This window comes from Cricetulus griseus, chromosome 6, assembly GCF_003668045.3.
Source record: "Cricetulus griseus strain 17A/GY chromosome 6, alternate assembly CriGri-PICRH-1.0, whole genome shotgun sequence".
In the NCBI taxonomy this organism is placed as follows: Eukaryota; Metazoa; Chordata; class Mammalia; order Rodentia; family Cricetidae; genus Cricetulus; species Cricetulus griseus.
Window position 1 is genome coordinate 153,873,313 of NC_048599.1, and position 16,887 is coordinate 153,890,199.

Sequence of the window (16,887 nt, forward strand, 5' to 3'; positions counted from 1 at the left end):
CGCCTCGCACTGCAATTGGGCGCTGAGCACGTCTATCAAAATTCGGGCGCCCTCCCCTCCTAGCGTTCAAAGGACCACCCCCTCCTGTCGGCTAGGAAGGGAACAACTGTCTGTCTATCTTAGGCAGCGCATGTGATGATTGGAGGATATCCCACCAGGTCTTCCCGCCTCCTTCCGGCCAGCTCCGCCTTGAAGCTTCCCGGCGGGCTCCGCGCTAAGCGGATGTCGAGAGACTCTGCTGTGGATCATTAAGATGGCCCGCCTCTCCGTCGCCGCAATTAGCTGAGCAAAACGTGACGTTGCAGGGCTCTTGTTCCAGTCCCTTCGAGAGACTGGCCAAGAACGACAGGGACCATTGGCCCACAAGGAGGTAGGCGGGGCTTTGGGCGGAAGCGATTGGCTCCCAGGAACATCAGTCATCAACGTTCGGTGGCTTCTCCGGAACTGGGGCGCGTGGGCGAGCTAGGGGAAAATGCCGAGTCGCTGTGAGTAGATGTGGAGGCGTTCTCATCAGGGGTCCTGAAACTTGTCAGGAGTCGTAGTGAATGTCAGTGCGATGAGCCATAACCTTGTACTGGACTGTGCCGAGTTCTGAAGACCTGTGGCCTCCTAGTCCTTTGCATGAAACACCCATCTCCCTTTGTTTGGCCAACTCCCACGCGGCAATTTGGACTCCATCTCCTCCAGGAAGTTTCCCTGGATCTGCAGAAAGTTACTCCTGGCCTGAAGATGGATGCCAATTGCTGGGTTTGTGCCCCTGCCTCTTACCTTTTGTCCCACCAGTACTCGGCCCAAGCACAGGGTCCTTTAAGTTCCCAAATGTGCCTCTCCACTCCAGGCCTCCTCGTGCTCAGATGACCTTCTTCCTTCCGACTCCTAACACTGTTTAGTGTGCGTGTGCGTGCGTGTGTCAAGTCTTGAGCGGCAAGCACTGCACCATCTGCTGCACACGTAAGGTATCTGGTGTGAGGCAGAGTCTCATGGTACAGCCTGCCTTTGTCTCCAAAGTGCTGGGATTTAAGGCTTGTGTAAACTTCTTCCAGCCAGTATGATTTTTCTTTTTGTTTTTTCGAGACAGAATTTCTCTGGCTGTCCTGGAACTCGGAGATCCTCCTGTCTCTGCCTCCCAAGCGCTGAGATTAAAAGTGTGCGCTACCATTGCCTGGTTCAGTATGATTTCTTGATTGACTCCTGCCTATCCTGCTACTTCATCCCAAATATCAATAGCCTCTGGGCTTTTCCCTCCAATTCCCTCCGTCAGTTTTGTCAATCCCCAAGGCCTTCAGCCCTAGTGCTCCCACCTGCCAATCCCTGCAGCTCATCTCTGCCTATGGCCTTTTTGGGCCTCCCTGCACCCCCAGGACAATGTCTCAATCCTTAAACTACCTCCATTCCCGCTTTACAGTTCCACCCTAGTTACCTGCGGCTCTTGCCACCTTTATGCTTCCATGCCATTTCTCATGGTACAAGGGATCGAACTTGGTTTTCTTTCAGGACAAGAGATTTTATCTACAGCTAGTGACTATAGGGCATTCTGACTTCTACCCAGCCACTCTGACAAGATATTTTAATGACCTAACACAAGGAATCTGCAACACAAGGAATCTGCAAAATTAGATGGCTGCTAATATAGATTTTTTGTTTTATTTATTTTTTTTGTTTTTTTTTTAAAGATTTTATTTATTATGTATACAACATTCTGCTTCCATGTATATCTGCACACCAGAAGAGGGCACCAGATCTCATAACGGATGGTTGAGAGCCACCATGTGGTTGCTGGGAATTGAATCTCTGGAAGAGCAGTCGGTGCTCTTAACCTCTGAGCCATCTCTCCAGCCCTTTTTTGGTTGTTTTTTTTTTTTTTTTTTTCCCCGAGACAGGGTTTCTCTGTGACTTTGGAGGCTGTTCTGGAACTCACTCTAGGCTGGTCTCCAACTCAAGAGATCCGCCTGCCTCTGCCTCCCAAGTGCTGGGATTAAAGGCGTGTGCCACCAACACCCGGCTTTGTTTTTAGAGACAGGGTTTCTCTCTCTGAAACAGTCCTGGCTGTCCTGGAACTCACTGTGTAGTCCAAACTGCCCTCGAACTCACAGAGATATACCTGCCTCTGCTTCTCAAATGCTGGGATTAAAGGCATGCGCCACCACTGCCAGGCCCTGATCTAGATTCCTATGAGGAAACTGAGGCGCAGATAGGGAAAGGGGATTGGTCAGGGATATATATTTAGAACGCTGCTAGGTGGAGGTTTCATTTCAGAAAGCAAACAAAACATCACTATTTTTATTTTTTGGTTTTTGGAGACAGGGCTTCTGTGTTAACAGCTCTGGCTGTCCTGGAACGCACTGTGGACCAGGCTGGCCTATACCTCACAGAGATCTGCCTGCTTCTGCCTCCTGAAAGGACTGAAGGCATGCACCACCACCACCACCACCACCACCACCCAGCTTCTTCTATTTTGTGGTTTTTTGAGACAGGGTTTCTCTTTTTGTTGTTTTGGAGCTTGTCCTGGAACTGGCTCTGTAGACCAGGCTGGCCTTGAACTCATAGAGACCCGCCTGCTTCTGCCTTCCGAGCGCTGGGATTAAGGCATGTGCCTTATTTTTTAAAGTTTATTTAATTTGGATTTTGTTTGTATGCGCACACATATTGTAGAGGCCAGAGTTTGTAGTCAAAATGCCTTCCTAGATTGCTCTGTACTTTGAATTTGCTGTTGTTTTTTGACGCAGGCCTTCTCTATGGCCCTGGCTGTCCTGGAGCTCACTCTGTAGACAAGGCTGGCCTCAAACTCAGTCTCCTGAATGCTGGACTTTGCACTTTGAATTTTCGGACCTGGCCTGGAACTCACAGATTCCCCTGCCTCTGCCTGTCAAGTGCTGGGATTAAAGGCATTGCTGCCATGCCAGGCACCACCTTATATTTCTAACCACCTTAGTTTTTGAGAAAAAGCCTCAGTAAATCTGGACCCTACCAGTACAGCCAGGTGCTGGCTGCCACGAGCCAGTTGTGTACCTGTTTCTCCCAGATTGAACACGGGAAGAGGGGAAGTTCTTGAGATTCCGGAAATCTACAATGCTAAATCTCAGAGCCATCCAGGATTCCCAAGCTGTTCGCCAGGGTTACAAAAGCAGTTAAGCCCTGGCTGGGTTCCAGCTCCATGTCAGGTAGCTGTGACTCCAGTTCCAGGGGTATCAGATGGCATCAGATGGTATGCACAGCCATACACCCCACACACACACCTGTATATGTAATTTGTAAAATTTAAGTCTTTCTTCTAGAAATCAGTAAGCTGAAATTGGAGGGGCTAACCAGTGGTTAACAGCATTTGTCTCTGCAGAGGACAAGTTCTATTCTCAGGGCCTGTACCTGGCAGCTAACTGCCTGTAACTCTAGCTCCAGGGGATGTAATGCCTTTTTCTGACATCTTCCTTCTCTGTTCCCGAACACTCTCGAGCGTACACGTACACACACACACACACACACACACACACACACACACACACACACACACTTAGAGCTAACTGTGCTATCACAACTTTTTGAACCTGTAGGCACTGCCCGCATGTAGTACACATACATACATACACATAAAAATTAGTATTTTTTGCTTTTTTTACCCTTTGTTTTGTTTTGTTTTGTTGTTCAAGACAGGGTTTCTCCGTGTAGCTTTGGAGCCTATTCTGGAACTAGCTCTTGTAGACCAGGCTGGCCTTGAATTCACAGAGATCCGCCTACCTCTGCCTGCCGAGTGCTGGGATTAAAGGCGACACAAACACCCGGCTCTTTTTTTTTTTTTTTTTTTATGGCAGGATTTTTCTATGTAGCCCTACCTGTCCTGGAACTCACTTTATAGACCAGGTTGGCCTCCAACTCAGAGATGTGCCTGCCTTCTGAGTGTTGACACTAAAGGAGTAAGTCACCCACACAGGGTGTAAATCCCAGCAGTAAGGAATTTAGTTACTTACTAAATTGCCCATGAGTTACAGGGCAACCAGGACCATAAGAGAGACCCCCATCTTAAAAAAAAAAAAAAGTACAATGAATAAAGAGCAAGCACAACCTCAACCTCTCATCTCTACACACAGTCCATGCAGTTCACTCAAATGCACACATACACAGACACACACGTAAACTCACACACTCAAACACTTTAGTTTTCTAGGTAAAGAACAAAGCTTTTAATATGGAGACATTTCAAACAATCTTTTTGGCAAAAAAAGTGGCGTGGTAGCCACCATCCCACAGCCCTGACAGGAAATATGTGTGTCACCAGAACCCGTGGTCGTTTGTGCAGTGGCTTCAGTGGAGGCACTCAGTCCAAGGGTAAGTTCAAGTCCACAGGTGACATGGCCAGGATGCCTGCCTGCAGGGGACACAGAGCCCATGACACCACTGCTGTGACAGAAAGACAGGGAGGGGAAGACAGGCCCAGAGAGATGGAATCAGATACCCACAAAGAGGGATGGAAAGACAGTGATAGACAGGAAGTAGGACAGACCCCGCGGGAGGGACAGAGTCCTGCACTTAAGTAATTCAGTGGCTGGCTATTTGGACCTGGTTTCTGTCTCTGATCTAAGGCCTGTCCTTTAGCTCCATGACATCGCTGCCCAGCCTCTGATCTCCCCATGTACTCCTGCCAGCTTCTTGATGAGTCCACATGTCCATCCTTCTCTCCACATTCTGCTCCAGGGTAGTCTGGACTCCTCCATCACTCCCCACCTCCCTATCCCAGGGAATGCCCGAGGAACCCTACTGATGCTCACAACAGCATCTTTGGCCTGGTACCCATATTCAGTCTTGAGAGAACCTACAGCTTCATCAACCAATGAAATCCAGAGTCCTTCCTGCTGGGACTGGCACCCACCTCCAGGACTGTCCAGGTCCATCCACAAGGCTAGATGGGCTATGCACAGACAAGCTGTATCCAGAGTCTTCATCTCAGGGTGACCAAGGGCCCTCCCATGGCTGTGTCTAGACCACACTTTTTCGCCCCTTCTGATGTGCTGGACTCTACCATTGAGTTTTAAAGATTTATTTATTTATTATGTATACAGTGTTCTGCCTACATGTATACCTGTAGGCCAGAGAGGGCACCAGATCTCATTACAGATGGCTGTGAGCCACCATGTGGTTGTGGGAATTGAACTCAGGACCTCTGGAAGAACAAGCAGTACTCTTATCCTCTGAGCCATCTCTCCAGCCCCCATTTGTTAATATTTTGAGACAAGATCTCATTAAGTTGCCTAGGCTAACCTTGAATCTACTCTGTAGCCCAGGATGTCTTTAAACCTGCATGTTCTTGCCTCAGCCTCTTTGGTACCTGGGGTGACAGGCCTGTACTACCAGGTACCATCCAACACCCCCTTACTCCCCCACCTCCAGGGTCTCACCATATAGCCCTAGCTAGTCTGGAATTCCCTGTGTACATTGGGCTGGCATTGGCCTCATAGAAATCTGCCTGCCTCTGAATCCTAGGATTGAAAGTATGGTACCATGCCAAGTAGATTTCTATTGTGTGTATAAAATAGTAAATAGGGTCCACTGAAGACCTCACTAGGCTGATAATCAATATAGGAAGCAGAAGTCTGTGGGACCAGGGTCACTAGATAGCATCACATGCATCCCTGAAGAATCCCATCCTCCACTATACAGTCACCCTAAAAAGATGAGGGGACTGGGAAGCTGTAGGGACTGGGAAACTATTCTCAAAACTGCTGGATCAAGCATGATGGGCATCAGAACTCGGCACAGTGCCTGGCAAACAGCGAGTGCTCAATAAACACATGGAACTAACAGAAGAGCTGGGAATTCTGCAAGAAAACCTAAGCTGTCTCCCATCAGATAGCAGTAGGGTAAACTGAAGCCTGGCAGGGTGTGTGCAACTTACCCAGCCCCCATGGGCCTGGATCCAAGGCGCAAAGCTGTGTACATGCTCCACGCTGAGGCCAGCCAGGGTACCCCCCAGCCCCGCCACACGCCGGCTTAGCTCCATGGCCAGGGCCAGGCGGGCCAGTGGTTCCGGGGATGGCGGTGGGGGTGCTGGGCATGGCAGCGAGGGGCTGGCACAGTTTGGGGAGGAGCTGACTTCCCGACTGGAGAATAGTTCCACAAGGCGGGCAAAAGAGCCTGCAGACAGTCGAGCCAGTCTACGGTGCAGAGCCGGGTCAGAGGCTAGCTGAGGGGAGGAGGGGCAGTGTCGGTTACTGCTACCCCTCAGCAACCACCCCAGAGGGGCACAGCTTCTAAGCACCAAGTCTCACCCAACTTGCCCCTATGGCTTTAGCCAATGGGCTCCCAGGAAGGGGGCCTAGACTCAGAGCCAAGTACAGTTCTGAGTTCTAAACGGTAAATTCTTTAGTTAAGAGTCCCTGAAGCCAAGCCCAGAGTGGTGGCACACACCTTTGATCCCAGCACTCGGGAGGCAGGTCTCTGAGTTCAAGACCAACCTAGTCTACTGAGAGTTCCAGCACAGCCAGTGCTACACAGAGAAACCCTGTCTGGAGAAAGAAAAAAAAAAAAAAAAAGTCACTGCAGCCACTTATCGGACCCTTGTTTTCTACCCAGGTAATGGCTGTTATAGTTTGTCCAGCCAATCAGATTCTGGGAACTTCAGAAGGAAGCTACAACCACCTCTGGTGGCATTTCCTCCATATTCTAAGATGTGTCCTTTGTAGTTGACTAATAGGGCTCTTTTGTTTGTTTTAGAGATGGACTTCATTATGTAGCCCTGGTTGGCCTGAAGCTACAGACCAAGCTGGCCTTGAACTCAGAGATCCACTTGCCTCTGCCTCCTAACTGCTGGGATTAAAGGGGCATACCCATGTCCTACCTTGTTTTAAAACAAGGTCACCCGTGTATAGCCTGGGCCCAGGATAACTTTGAACTAGTGGCAATCCTCCTGCCTCACATTCCCAGAGTGCTCTAGGAGGAAAGTTGTGTTACTATGCTCACTACAATCAAATTTTACACACCTGCTCACAGCCAATCTCTTACCTGGCTTATGTTTCTGTTTGTTTGCTGTTGGAGTATTTTACTTGGGGCAGAAGGTAATGGAGTACAGTTAAGGACCTCAGCTTGTTAGACAAGGGCTCCGTCACTGAGCCAATCCCTCATGCCTCTGGGTGGGTTCTGTTGACTAAACCCCCTTGGCATGCTGATGGCCCATGAAGGGCACTGGTTTCAAGTCTTACTGTGGGGAGGCTCCAAAGCTCCTGTAAAAATGGTATGCTGTTCACTGGAGCACCGGAGCCTCACTGTTCACCAAGACAATGCAACTCCTGCTTCTGCCCTATGGCACAACTGTTCTGTCCAAGGCGTGGAGCACAGGCCCGTCACCCAGCCATCACCTTTTGGTTGATGACTTCTGCCTCCTCCTCCAGCAAGGCCACCAGCCTCCTTAGCAGGGCTTCCTTTTCTGTGGATGGGGGACCCTGGAACTCTGGGGGGCAGAAGAGAATTAGACTAAGGAAAGGCCCTGGCTTCACTCCCACACCCACCTGCTCCAGTGCTCCTCTGCGACCTACCTGGGCTGGGCGGAGATCTCAGTTGCTCTTGGACCAACTGTTCTAGACGCTGGGCAACCAGGGCATAGAAGTCTGAAGAAGCTGGGCCTGGAGGAAAGAATAACTCTTTGTAGCCGGGCGGTGATGGTTCATGCCTTTAGTCCCAGAACTTAGGAGGCAGAGGCAGGCAGATCTCTGAGTTCGAGGCCAGTCTGGTCTATAAGAGCTAGTTCGAGGACAGGCTCCAAAGCCACAGAGAAATCCTGTTTCAAAAAACCAAAAGAAAGAAAGAAAGGAAGGAAGGAAGGAAGGAAGGAAGGAAGGAAGAAAGAAAGAAAGAAAAAGTCTTTGTGCCTATAGAACAGGATACTTATGGATTCTCTCTTCCAAACCATCTTACTAGACAGGAACAATTTCCATTTCACAAAGGGGTAAACCAAGGCCATGAGAGAATTTGGTAAAAGATAATCAAAATCCAGGCTGGAGAGATGGCTCAGAGGTTAAGATCACCGACTGCTCTTCCAGAGGTCCTGAGTTCAATTCCCAGCAACCACATGGTGGCTCACAACCATCCATTATAAGTTCTGGTGCCCTCTACTGGTGTGCAGATATACATGGAAACAGAATGTTGTATACATAATAAAATCTTTAAAAAAATATTAACTAAAAAAAAAGATATCAAAATCCTCAGCCTTTCTACTTTGTTGCACCCTCAAATTAAACTGAGAATATCCAACTTAAACTTAGGAGATTATTTTATACAATAAGAGCAAACACAGAGCATTCCTGCCATGACCACCTTATCCTGGTCCATGTCACAGTCAGCGACTGACCAGGCTCAGCTCTGCAGCTCACTTTTCTTCTGAAGTGAGCCATTTAATCAGGTATGCTCCTTTAAAATTATTTCTTAATTTTATGTATATGGGTGTTCTGCCTGCATATGTGTCTGTGTACCACTTGGGTGTGTGGGGCCCAGGAAGCTAGAAAAGTGCATCAGAGGCTGCTGAATGACCCAGCAGTTAAGAACACCAGCTGTTCTTCCAGCAGATCCTGGTTCAATTCCTACCACCTACATGGTGGCTCCCAAGTTTCTATAACTCCAGATCCATGGGATCCAATGCTCTTTGTAGTGGCACATTCCTTTAATCCCAGCTCTCAGGAGACAGAGGACAGAGGCAGGCGGATCTCTGTAAGTTTGAGGCCAGCCTGGTCTACCGAGTGAGTTTCAGAACTGTTGTGGAGTATTACTTTAACAAGACAAAGATGTGTTACATTTGTTTATGTAAAGATGTGTTGCTTTGCCTGCACCTGATTGGTCTAATGAAAAGCTGAATGGCCAATAACTATGCAGTAGAGAGACAGGCGAGGCTGGAAGGCAGAGAGAATAAGTAGGAGAAATCTAGGCTGAGAAAAGGAGCTGGCCAGACAGCCACAGAGAAAACAGGGAATAGGACATACAGAATGAAAGGAAAAAGCCCTGAGGCAAAACATTCATGAAGAGAAACAGATTAAAATAAAGTATAAGAGCTATTGGGAGTCAGGCATTGGTGACACACACCTCTAATCCCAGCACTCAGGAGGCAGAGGCAGGTGGGTTTCTGTGCATTAGAGGCCAGCCTGGTCTACAAAGCTACAAAGAGAAACCCTGTCTCAGGAAAAAAAAAAAAAAAAAAAAAAGAACTAATGTACAAGCATAAGATAAGGCAGAACATTCAGGGTTTCTCTGTGGCTTTGGAGTCTATCCTGAAACTAGCTCTTGTAGACCAGGCTGGCTTCAAACTCTCAGAGATCCACCTGCCTCTGCCTCCCAAGTGCTGGGATTAAAGGCATGCACCACCAACGCCCACCAGCTAAATTGACTCTTAAGTATCTTTGAGTTTTCTTTTGATAGACCAGAGTGAACCCACACGTGTGCTGCATAATCCGAGACAACTCATAATTAATAAGTCTTCATGTCATAATTTGGGAGCTGGTTGGTGGCCCAAGAAGAAAGTCTCTTACAGGGGACAGCCAGAGCTGTTTCACAGAGAAACCCTGTCTCAAAAAACACAACAAAAAATTATCCTATTTAATGAGTATGGGTGTTTTGCCTGCATGTATGTTTGTGTGCCAAGTGCATGCCTGATGCCCTTGAAGGCCACTGAGGGGACTGGGGACTCTTTCCTCTACCTACCTGCCTCATGTGCTATTGGGAACTGAATACAGGGCTTTTTGCTTGCTAAGCAGGCACTCTACTGACTCATTAGCTTTCTGTAATCCAGGCTAGCCTTAAGCCCACAGCAATCCTCCTGCCTCAGTCTCCCAGTGCTGATGATAGCAATGCACCCCACACCCAGGGCTATTGATCATCATTAATCAAATATTAATACCCCTTCTTACAGTCTTTCTCTGCTACTTTAAAACAAGGAGCAAGGAGGAGAAATAATTTGCTCAGTCAGATTACCAACTAGCCAATGAGCTGTGGTTAACAACCATGGCTCCTGTCTTATGTGCTAGGGTACTGGGGCTACACAGAAGTCTTCCCTAAGAGCCAGGGAAGCACTATGTAAGGAAAGATGTAATTAGCTAAGACGGGTACCAGAGCACAACCCTCAACCCTCCAACCCCCACCCCTCACCCCACTGGCCAACCACAGAACTGACAGGTAGAATTCTAAGCAGAAATCTGGGCAGTGGTGGCTCTTTAATCCCAGCATTCGGAGGCAAAGTCACGTGATCCCTGTGAGTTTTCAGCCAGCCTGGTCTACTGAATGAGTTCCAGGACAGCCAAACATACCCAGAGAAACCCTGGGTTTCTTTGTCTCAAGAACAAAGAAACAAAAACAAAAATGAAATCTAAGCTGAGGCTCTAATGATGCATGCCTGTGATTCCAGTATAAGGTAGGCTGATGCAGGAGGGCTCCAGCAAGTGTGACTATGCCTAGAAAGAAGTCTAACAGAGGAGGGGAATAGTTATGGCTTGTGCTAAAACTGAGCAGTGTTCTGGGGGTGGGGGAGGGAGAGGGAGAGGGAAAGTACATGTGAAAATATTAATAATTTAATAAAAAAAAAAACAAGCCAAAATAAAAAAAAAAAAAAAAAAAAAACTGAGCAGTGTTCACCTTGCAACAGGTACTGTCTGGATTTTCCTAACCAAAGCTCCTACCCATTAAAGCTTCACAGGTGATCTGGATAATCTCTTACCAGGCTGGGAGCCATAGCAGGGGCGTAGGGGAAGGAAGCAGGGCCGAGAGGACTCCAGGGGAGGGGCTCCTCTCCCAAGGGGACAAGGAAGACATCTTCGGAGGCGGCTCAGGAAATCTGTTGGCTCCTCTTGGGCAGGGTTCCTGGGGACAAGAACCTCGGAGTGACCCCATGGAAGATCACTCTTCAAACTCGAGATAGGCATATGGGGTCAGATCTGAAAGGAGACAGGCTGGGACCAGTACCAAGACTCAGGAAGACCTTCCAGTCAAAAGCTGGCCCTGGGGGAATGGACACTCACTCACCTGGGTGGAGTTGGAACAGGGGACCCAGCAGCTTCACCGCGCCTAAGGAAGGCAGCCAAAACCCTAAGTGTGTCCTCTCGGAGCCCCAGATCTTCAGAGCCGGCCATGGAGGCACCTGAGGGAGAAAACAGAGCATGAACCCAAGTGTGGTGACAAGCTCAAACTTCTGAGTCCCTGAATGAACAGGGTGCCAGAACTCGGGAGACAGAAGGCTGGTCAGTGAGACAGAGTTGATTCCGTGGAGGAAAAGGGGGCTGGAGAAAGAAGGGTTTAAGACAGGAGGTAGCTGAGTGCTTAAACTCCTACATCCAGGAGAGGGAATGGGGTTTGGAACTCTCAGCCCTGAATGCTGAAAGATGCACTCATCCAGGTATCTAAGTCCTTAGGGGATAGAGAACTACCAATCCCAGTACGCTCGGCGGTACACATTGGCCCGATTTCCCCGCTTTTTCGCCGAGCAGCCTGCTGGGAGATGTAGTTCCAACTACCTTCGGCTAGCACCAGAGCCTCTGGGTGCTCGGACTCAGAGAGGCAGGACTGACTGTGGCCGCTCGTGCAACTGGTTCCCTTCCCTTTCTGTTCTAGTCCCTCCCTGGCACCCCGCTCACCTGGTTTGGGGCTCTGCTCTAGTCGCGCCGGCGCCGGCTCCCACGGTTTCACTCAATTTCATCAAACTTTTCTTGGTAAATTCAACTTTCCCGCGCCTGCGCACTGGGCCGACCTGCTAACCGCCCCAACGTTGAAGGGGCGTGGCGTTGTGTTGCAGTCTCATTTGCATATGGCGTTCCCAGCATGCCTATGGGCGGAAGTCCAAAAAAGGGCATTGAGAGAGTTGGGTGGCGCCCAGAGGTGCTCTCTCGGCTTTTGCGTTTCTTACCCAAATTATGAGAAAATTGTTTTCATCCCAAAATATCGTTAGAAAAGACAGTCCCAGCGCTCGGAGGCTTAGCTGACAGGAGGGGAAGGGTGCGTGGCTGCGAGACTCAGAACCACTGGGAGCCCTGAAGCCAGTGTTGGCCCCGGCGCCCCACGAGCGCGCGATTCCTCCCCGGTAGGTAACGCGGAAGAATCGGGAGGGTGGCGGCCTCAGGAGCTCGGCTACCGAGAACCAAAGGGCCGCGCGATGAAGACGCAGGCCTGCAGTCTCTCAGCACTCGGGCTGAAGGTAGCGATACTGCTGGAAATTCAAGGCCAGTCTGGACCTCAGGATGAGCTGCAGACTAGCCTGGGCTCCTGGATAAGTTTGAGGCTACCTTTGTTTACAGTGGAATCCGAGGCCAGCTTGGGCCACACAGAGAGTCCCAGGCCAGTTTGGGTTGCAGTTGAAGACCAGCCTATGCTACGTACTAAGACCCTGTCTCAAAGCATCCATAAAAAGAATATAGAAAAATCAAAATAGAAGAAGCCTGGAAACAGGCGACTGCACTTGAGAGAATACTCTGGAAATAAGCCAGGGTTTTCGGTGCAAGGGAACTGTGGGTGAGGGAGCAGTCAGTCTTGGAAAGACTAGGGAAAGAGGGCTCCACCCTAGAAGCGGGGTACCTGCTTTGGCTAACAGAGAAGGAACTGATGGGTAGGTACAGAGTTTCTACCGAAGACGGCCCCACTGGCTATGAAAGGGCGGAAGGGCTTTTCCGTTTGTGCCCCCACGAAAGCATGAGTGAAAGATTTGCGCCGTGACGGGTCAAGGAGGTTTCAGTGCGTTTGCCCCTTGACACGCAGGCTTTAGGAACTGCCCTGTGTGCGCAGGCCCGAGCATGGGAACCCCGAAACCGCGGATCTTGCCCTGGCTGGTGTCGCAGCTGGACCTGGGGCAGCTGAAAGGCGTGGCCTGGCTGGATGAGAGCCGCACTCGGTTCCGGATCCCCTGGAAGCATGGCCTGCGGCAGGACGCCCAGATGGCTGACTTTGGCATCTTCCAGGTGCTGGGGGCCAAAGACTTTGAAAGACTTTGGAAGACTTTGGAGAGGCGTTCCTGGGCGTGGCTAGGCAGGGGCGGGGTCTTGCTAATGAAGGTGGGTAGGACTGGGAGGGATAGACAGGAACGGATCAGCAGATTACAAGACTATAACCCGGAAATTAAGTTTGGATTGCTTAAGGACCGGCTATAGCAGTGTTTCTCAACTTGAGGGTCTCAGATCAGATTTTTTTTTTTTTTTTTTTTGGGTTTTCGAGACAGGGTTTCTCTGTGGCTTTGGAGGCTGTCCTGGAACTAGCTCTTGTAGACCAGGCTGGTCTCGAACTCACAGAGATCCGCCTGCCTCTGCCTCCCGAGTGTTGGGATTAAAGGCGTGCACCACCAACACCCGGCCAGATCAGATATTTATATTACGATTCATAACAGTAGCAAACTACAGTTATTAAGTAGTAACGACAATCATTTTATGGTTGGGGTCACTACAGCAGGAACTGTATTAAAAGGCTGCAGTATTAAGAAGGTTGATAATTACAGCTGCAGAGGATGGGAGATCTTTGGGGGTGGGCTCTTGATTTTAGAACCCTTAAATCTTAAGGTCTGAGAATGCCTTATGGATGGAGTCATTGACATAGCATGGACTAGAGGTAGTAATAGAATGAGAGACTGGAGCCGGGCGTTGGTGATACACACCTTTAATCCCAGCACTCGGGAGGCAGGCAGGCAGATCTCTGTGAGTTTGAAGCCAGCCTGGTCTACAAGAGCTAGTTCCAAGACAGCCTCCAAAGCAATACAGAAAAACCCTGTCTCAAACCGCCCCCCAACAAAAAAAAAAAAAAAGGCTTGAAGGCTGAGAAGGTGGCACAGTTTGTAATCCTAGCACTCTGGAGGCATCAGCAGGAGTTCAGCTGTGTAAGAAACCCTGTTTCAAAACCAAAAAGGATTTTGTTTTTCAAGACAGGGTTTCTCTGTGGCTTTGGAGGCTGTCCTGGAATTAGCTCTTGTAGACCAGGCTGGTCTCCAACTCACAGAGATCTGCCTGCCTCTGCCTCCCAAATGCTGAGGATTAAAGGCATGCGCCACCACTGCCAGGTTAAAAAGGATTTCTTTTGGTGCAGGAAATAGTAGATAAAGATGAGGATGGAAGGTGTAGGGGCCCAGTCTCAAACCACAAGATGGAACATGGTGGGAGGTGTCAGGACCTAAAGGCAGAGTCTAAGTCGTTTCCCCTCCTATTCTGGAATCACTGGTTTGTCAGGCCTGGGCCGAAGCCAGTGGTGCCTACACCCCAGGAAAGGATAAGCCAGACCTGTCAACCTGGAAGAGGAACTTCCGGTCAGCCCTGAACCGGAAAGAAGTGTTGCGATTAGCTGATGACAAGAGCAAGGACCCTTTTGATCCTCATAAAGTGTATGAGTTTGTGACTCCAGGTGTGTGTAACAAGGCTGGCTTGGGATCATAAAAACCTTGGGATCAGGAGGCCCTCTGCCCTTCATTTTACTTACCCTTTCTCTGAACAGCAGCAAGAGACTTTGTACATCTGGACACCTCTCCTGATACCAATGGCAAAAGCAGTCTGTCTGATCCCCAGGTGAGGAGGAACCAGTCCTGTACCTCATCCTTGCCCTGTCTGTCCTCCCCAGCCCCAGCTTTCACCCTCCACTCCTTCACCAGTCTGCTGCCCTCTTGAGCCGGCTGAAGCTGTTGACTAGACTCCAGCAGCTATTGCTTCCTTCAGGAAGACCTCTTGGAATTACTGGATGGCATGATCTTGGAACCCCTCCTCCAGGATGGGGGGTCCTCAGGAGAGGCTATTGCTCCTGATCACTCTCAACTACTGCCAAGCCCCAATTTGGACAACATCCTAAACATGGCACCCCAGGAAAACCCACTGAGGCAGCTGCTAGCTGAGGAACGTGAGTTTTGGCTGTGGGGTAGGCGGGGCTGCAGCAGGGAAAGCAGTCCTCACCCTGGTCCTCTTAATCTCTCCCCTTTCATGCCCCTCTCAGAATGGGAGTTCGAAGTGACCGCTTTCTATCGAGGCCGCCAGGTCTTCCAGCAGACACTCTTTTGCCCAGGAGGCCTGCGGCTGGTGGGCACCACAGCCGATAACAGGACACTGCCTGGGCAGCCAGTCACCCTGCCAGACCCTGAGGAGTTTCTGACAGACAGGCTTGCGAGGGAGTACGTGAGGCATGTACTCAAGGGGCTGGGCAAGGGGCTGGCACTGTGGAGGTCAGGGCAGTGTCTCTGGGCCCAGCGTCTGGGCCACTCCCATTCCTTCTGGGCTCTGGGTGAGGAGCTGCTTCCAGACAGTGGGCGAGGGCCTGACGGAGAGGTCCCCAAGGACAAGGATGGAGGCGTGTTCGACCTTGGGCCCTTTGTAGCAGGTGAGTACTCTATAGGAATTGACAGACCATGGTGGTTGATTGAACTCAAAGCCTTGCTACTCTGCTCTGTGACAAAGGACAGGCGTGTGTGTACCACCAGGGGGACAGGCTGTTATAACTGTTGAACCTAATGTAGTAAGCAACATAAGATGCTCTGGCAACCATATTACAGTAAATACAGATATGGTGGTCTGTCTGAAGACTTGGCTCTGTGGTAGTGCCACTGGCAAATTATAGGAAAAGTAAGTCCCTAGAGTTCTGCTGATGAGCCCAGCATCTGCCAGGGGACAAACACATAGGTCTGTTGAGAACCCATAAGAGCCAACTGCTGATGGAGAATTTTAAAGCTATTTTGAGAAAGAGTCTCACTCTGTAGCCAAGGCCTTAGTGCTAGGATGCCAGTTGAACAGGTACCCAGCTTGATGTGGCACTTATATTAAATACTTCAGTTTTCTGAGACAGGGCCTCATTGTTGTTGCTTCTGCTGGCCTTGAACACATCCCTCCTGCCACATGCTCAAAGTCTGGCATGACTGTCCATTTAGAGAACCACAGTGAGGCCTGAGGAATTGAAGAGCCATCCCAACAGCCTCCACTTCCCTGAGCTCCTAGGACCACCCTCCTCCTCACTGCTGAGCCTCTGGGTAGAGTGGGTTGACATCTCACTTACACAGTGCTGCTGAAGGAGGGAGGGATATGGATGAGGACACTTGAGTTGTGTAGCAGGGACTTTTCCAGGCAGTGCCTGCGGTGGTGGGGAGCATTACTAGGGAAGATAGTAAGTTGAGTGTATGGGAAGGGTAGAGGGTCATCCCTTCTTTTCTGACCTGACTCCTGGGTTCCCAGATCTGATTGCCTTCATGGAAGGAAGTGGACACTCCCCACGCTACACTCTGTGGTTCTGTGTAGGGGAGACGTGGCCCCAGGACCAGCCGTGGGTCAAGAGGCTTGTGATGGTCAAGGTGCCAGCTGTCTTGTGCTTCTAGGGCTGGGAGGGTCCATTTGTAGAGGAACCTGTAACAGCCAGGGACTAAAACTCCTAGAAGCTCCCTACCCCCCACTAAGAAACAGCAACTCCAACAGGACTCTTAAGCCACAGTTCTGACACTAGATCCTGTAGCTGGTAGCTGCCAAATCTTTAAAGTGTACAGCTTCCAGGAGCCCCATTGGTCATGATTAGGGGAAGGGGAAACTATAGTTCCTAGTAGCCCTAGGCTGAGTGAAGGTCCACCCTGTGCTATGCTGAGGGCTCACAGCTGATTGGAGATTTGCCCTGACCCCTCCCTGCCCCTGTAGGTTGTCCCCACATGTCTTAAGGAGCTGTTAGAGATGGCCCGGGAAGGGGGAGCCTCCTCACTGAGAACCGTGGACTTGCACATCTCCAACAGCCAGCCTGTCTCCCTCACTTCTGACCAATACAAGGCCTACCTCCAGGACTTGGTGGAGGACATGGACTTCCAGGCCACTGGAGACACCTAAGCCCTGCTTAGCTGCCACCAATAAAGCAGTTTATGCCACCATCACATGTCTGTCTGTTATACTGCCCCCAAGCTAGTGATTATTGTATAGGGATCTCTTTCCCCATGTTTAAGTGCTG

General features: G+C 50.0%; 2 protein-coding genes and 1 long non-coding RNA gene across 10 annotated transcripts; 2 read left to right on the forward strand and 1 right to left on the reverse strand.

Annotated features, from left to right (window-relative positions):
• The first annotated feature begins 45 nt into the window (after positions 1-45).
• On the forward strand, positions 46-1,160 carry LOC118237948. The gene is made up of 2 exons (XR_004770466.1): positions 46-747; positions 839-1,160. It is a non-coding gene; the product is annotated as an uncharacterized LOC118237948 (long non-coding RNA).
• A 3,025-nt stretch (positions 1,161-4,185) lies between these two features.
• Bcl2l12 (BCL2 like 12) lies at positions 4,186-12,930 on the reverse strand. Of its 2 annotated transcripts, XM_027420708.2 has the most exons (8): positions 12,795-12,930; positions 11,595-11,782; positions 10,987-11,101; positions 10,682-10,824; positions 7,521-7,607; positions 7,344-7,435; positions 5,885-6,172; positions 4,186-4,360 (listed from the first exon to the last, which is right to left on the reverse strand). In XM_027420708.2, the coding sequence occupies exons 3-8, from the start codon at positions 11,091-11,093 to the stop codon at positions 4,310-4,312; spliced, it is 768 nt and encodes a 255-aa protein (XP_027276509.1). In that variant the 5' UTR covers positions 11,094-11,101; positions 11,595-11,782; positions 12,795-12,930; the 3' UTR covers positions 4,186-4,309. The 2 variants fall into 2 exon arrangements, with proteins under 2 accessions (XP_027276509.1, XP_035302837.1); XM_035446946.1 differs by lacking the exons at positions 11,595-11,782; positions 12,795-12,930 and having other exon boundaries at positions 10,682-10,898.
• Positions 11,787-16,813, forward strand: Irf3 (interferon regulatory factor 3). 7 transcript variants are annotated; one of them, XM_027420703.2, is made up of 8 exons: positions 11,787-12,037; positions 12,709-13,001; positions 14,160-14,331; positions 14,422-14,492; positions 14,640-14,817; positions 14,911-15,291; positions 16,137-16,252; positions 16,587-16,813. In XM_027420703.2, exons 2-8 carry the CDS (start codon positions 12,744-12,746, stop codon positions 16,767-16,769), a joined length of 1,359 nt encoding a protein of 452 aa, XP_027276504.1. In that variant the 5' UTR covers positions 11,787-12,037; positions 12,709-12,743; the 3' UTR covers positions 16,770-16,813. The 7 variants fall into 7 exon arrangements, with proteins under 7 accessions (XP_027276504.1, XP_027276503.1, XP_027276505.1 ...); XM_027420702.2 differs by having other exon boundaries at positions 12,736-13,001; XM_027420704.2 differs by having other exon boundaries at positions 12,736-13,001; positions 14,425-14,492.
• The last annotated feature ends 74 nt before the right edge of the window (positions 16,814-16,887 follow it).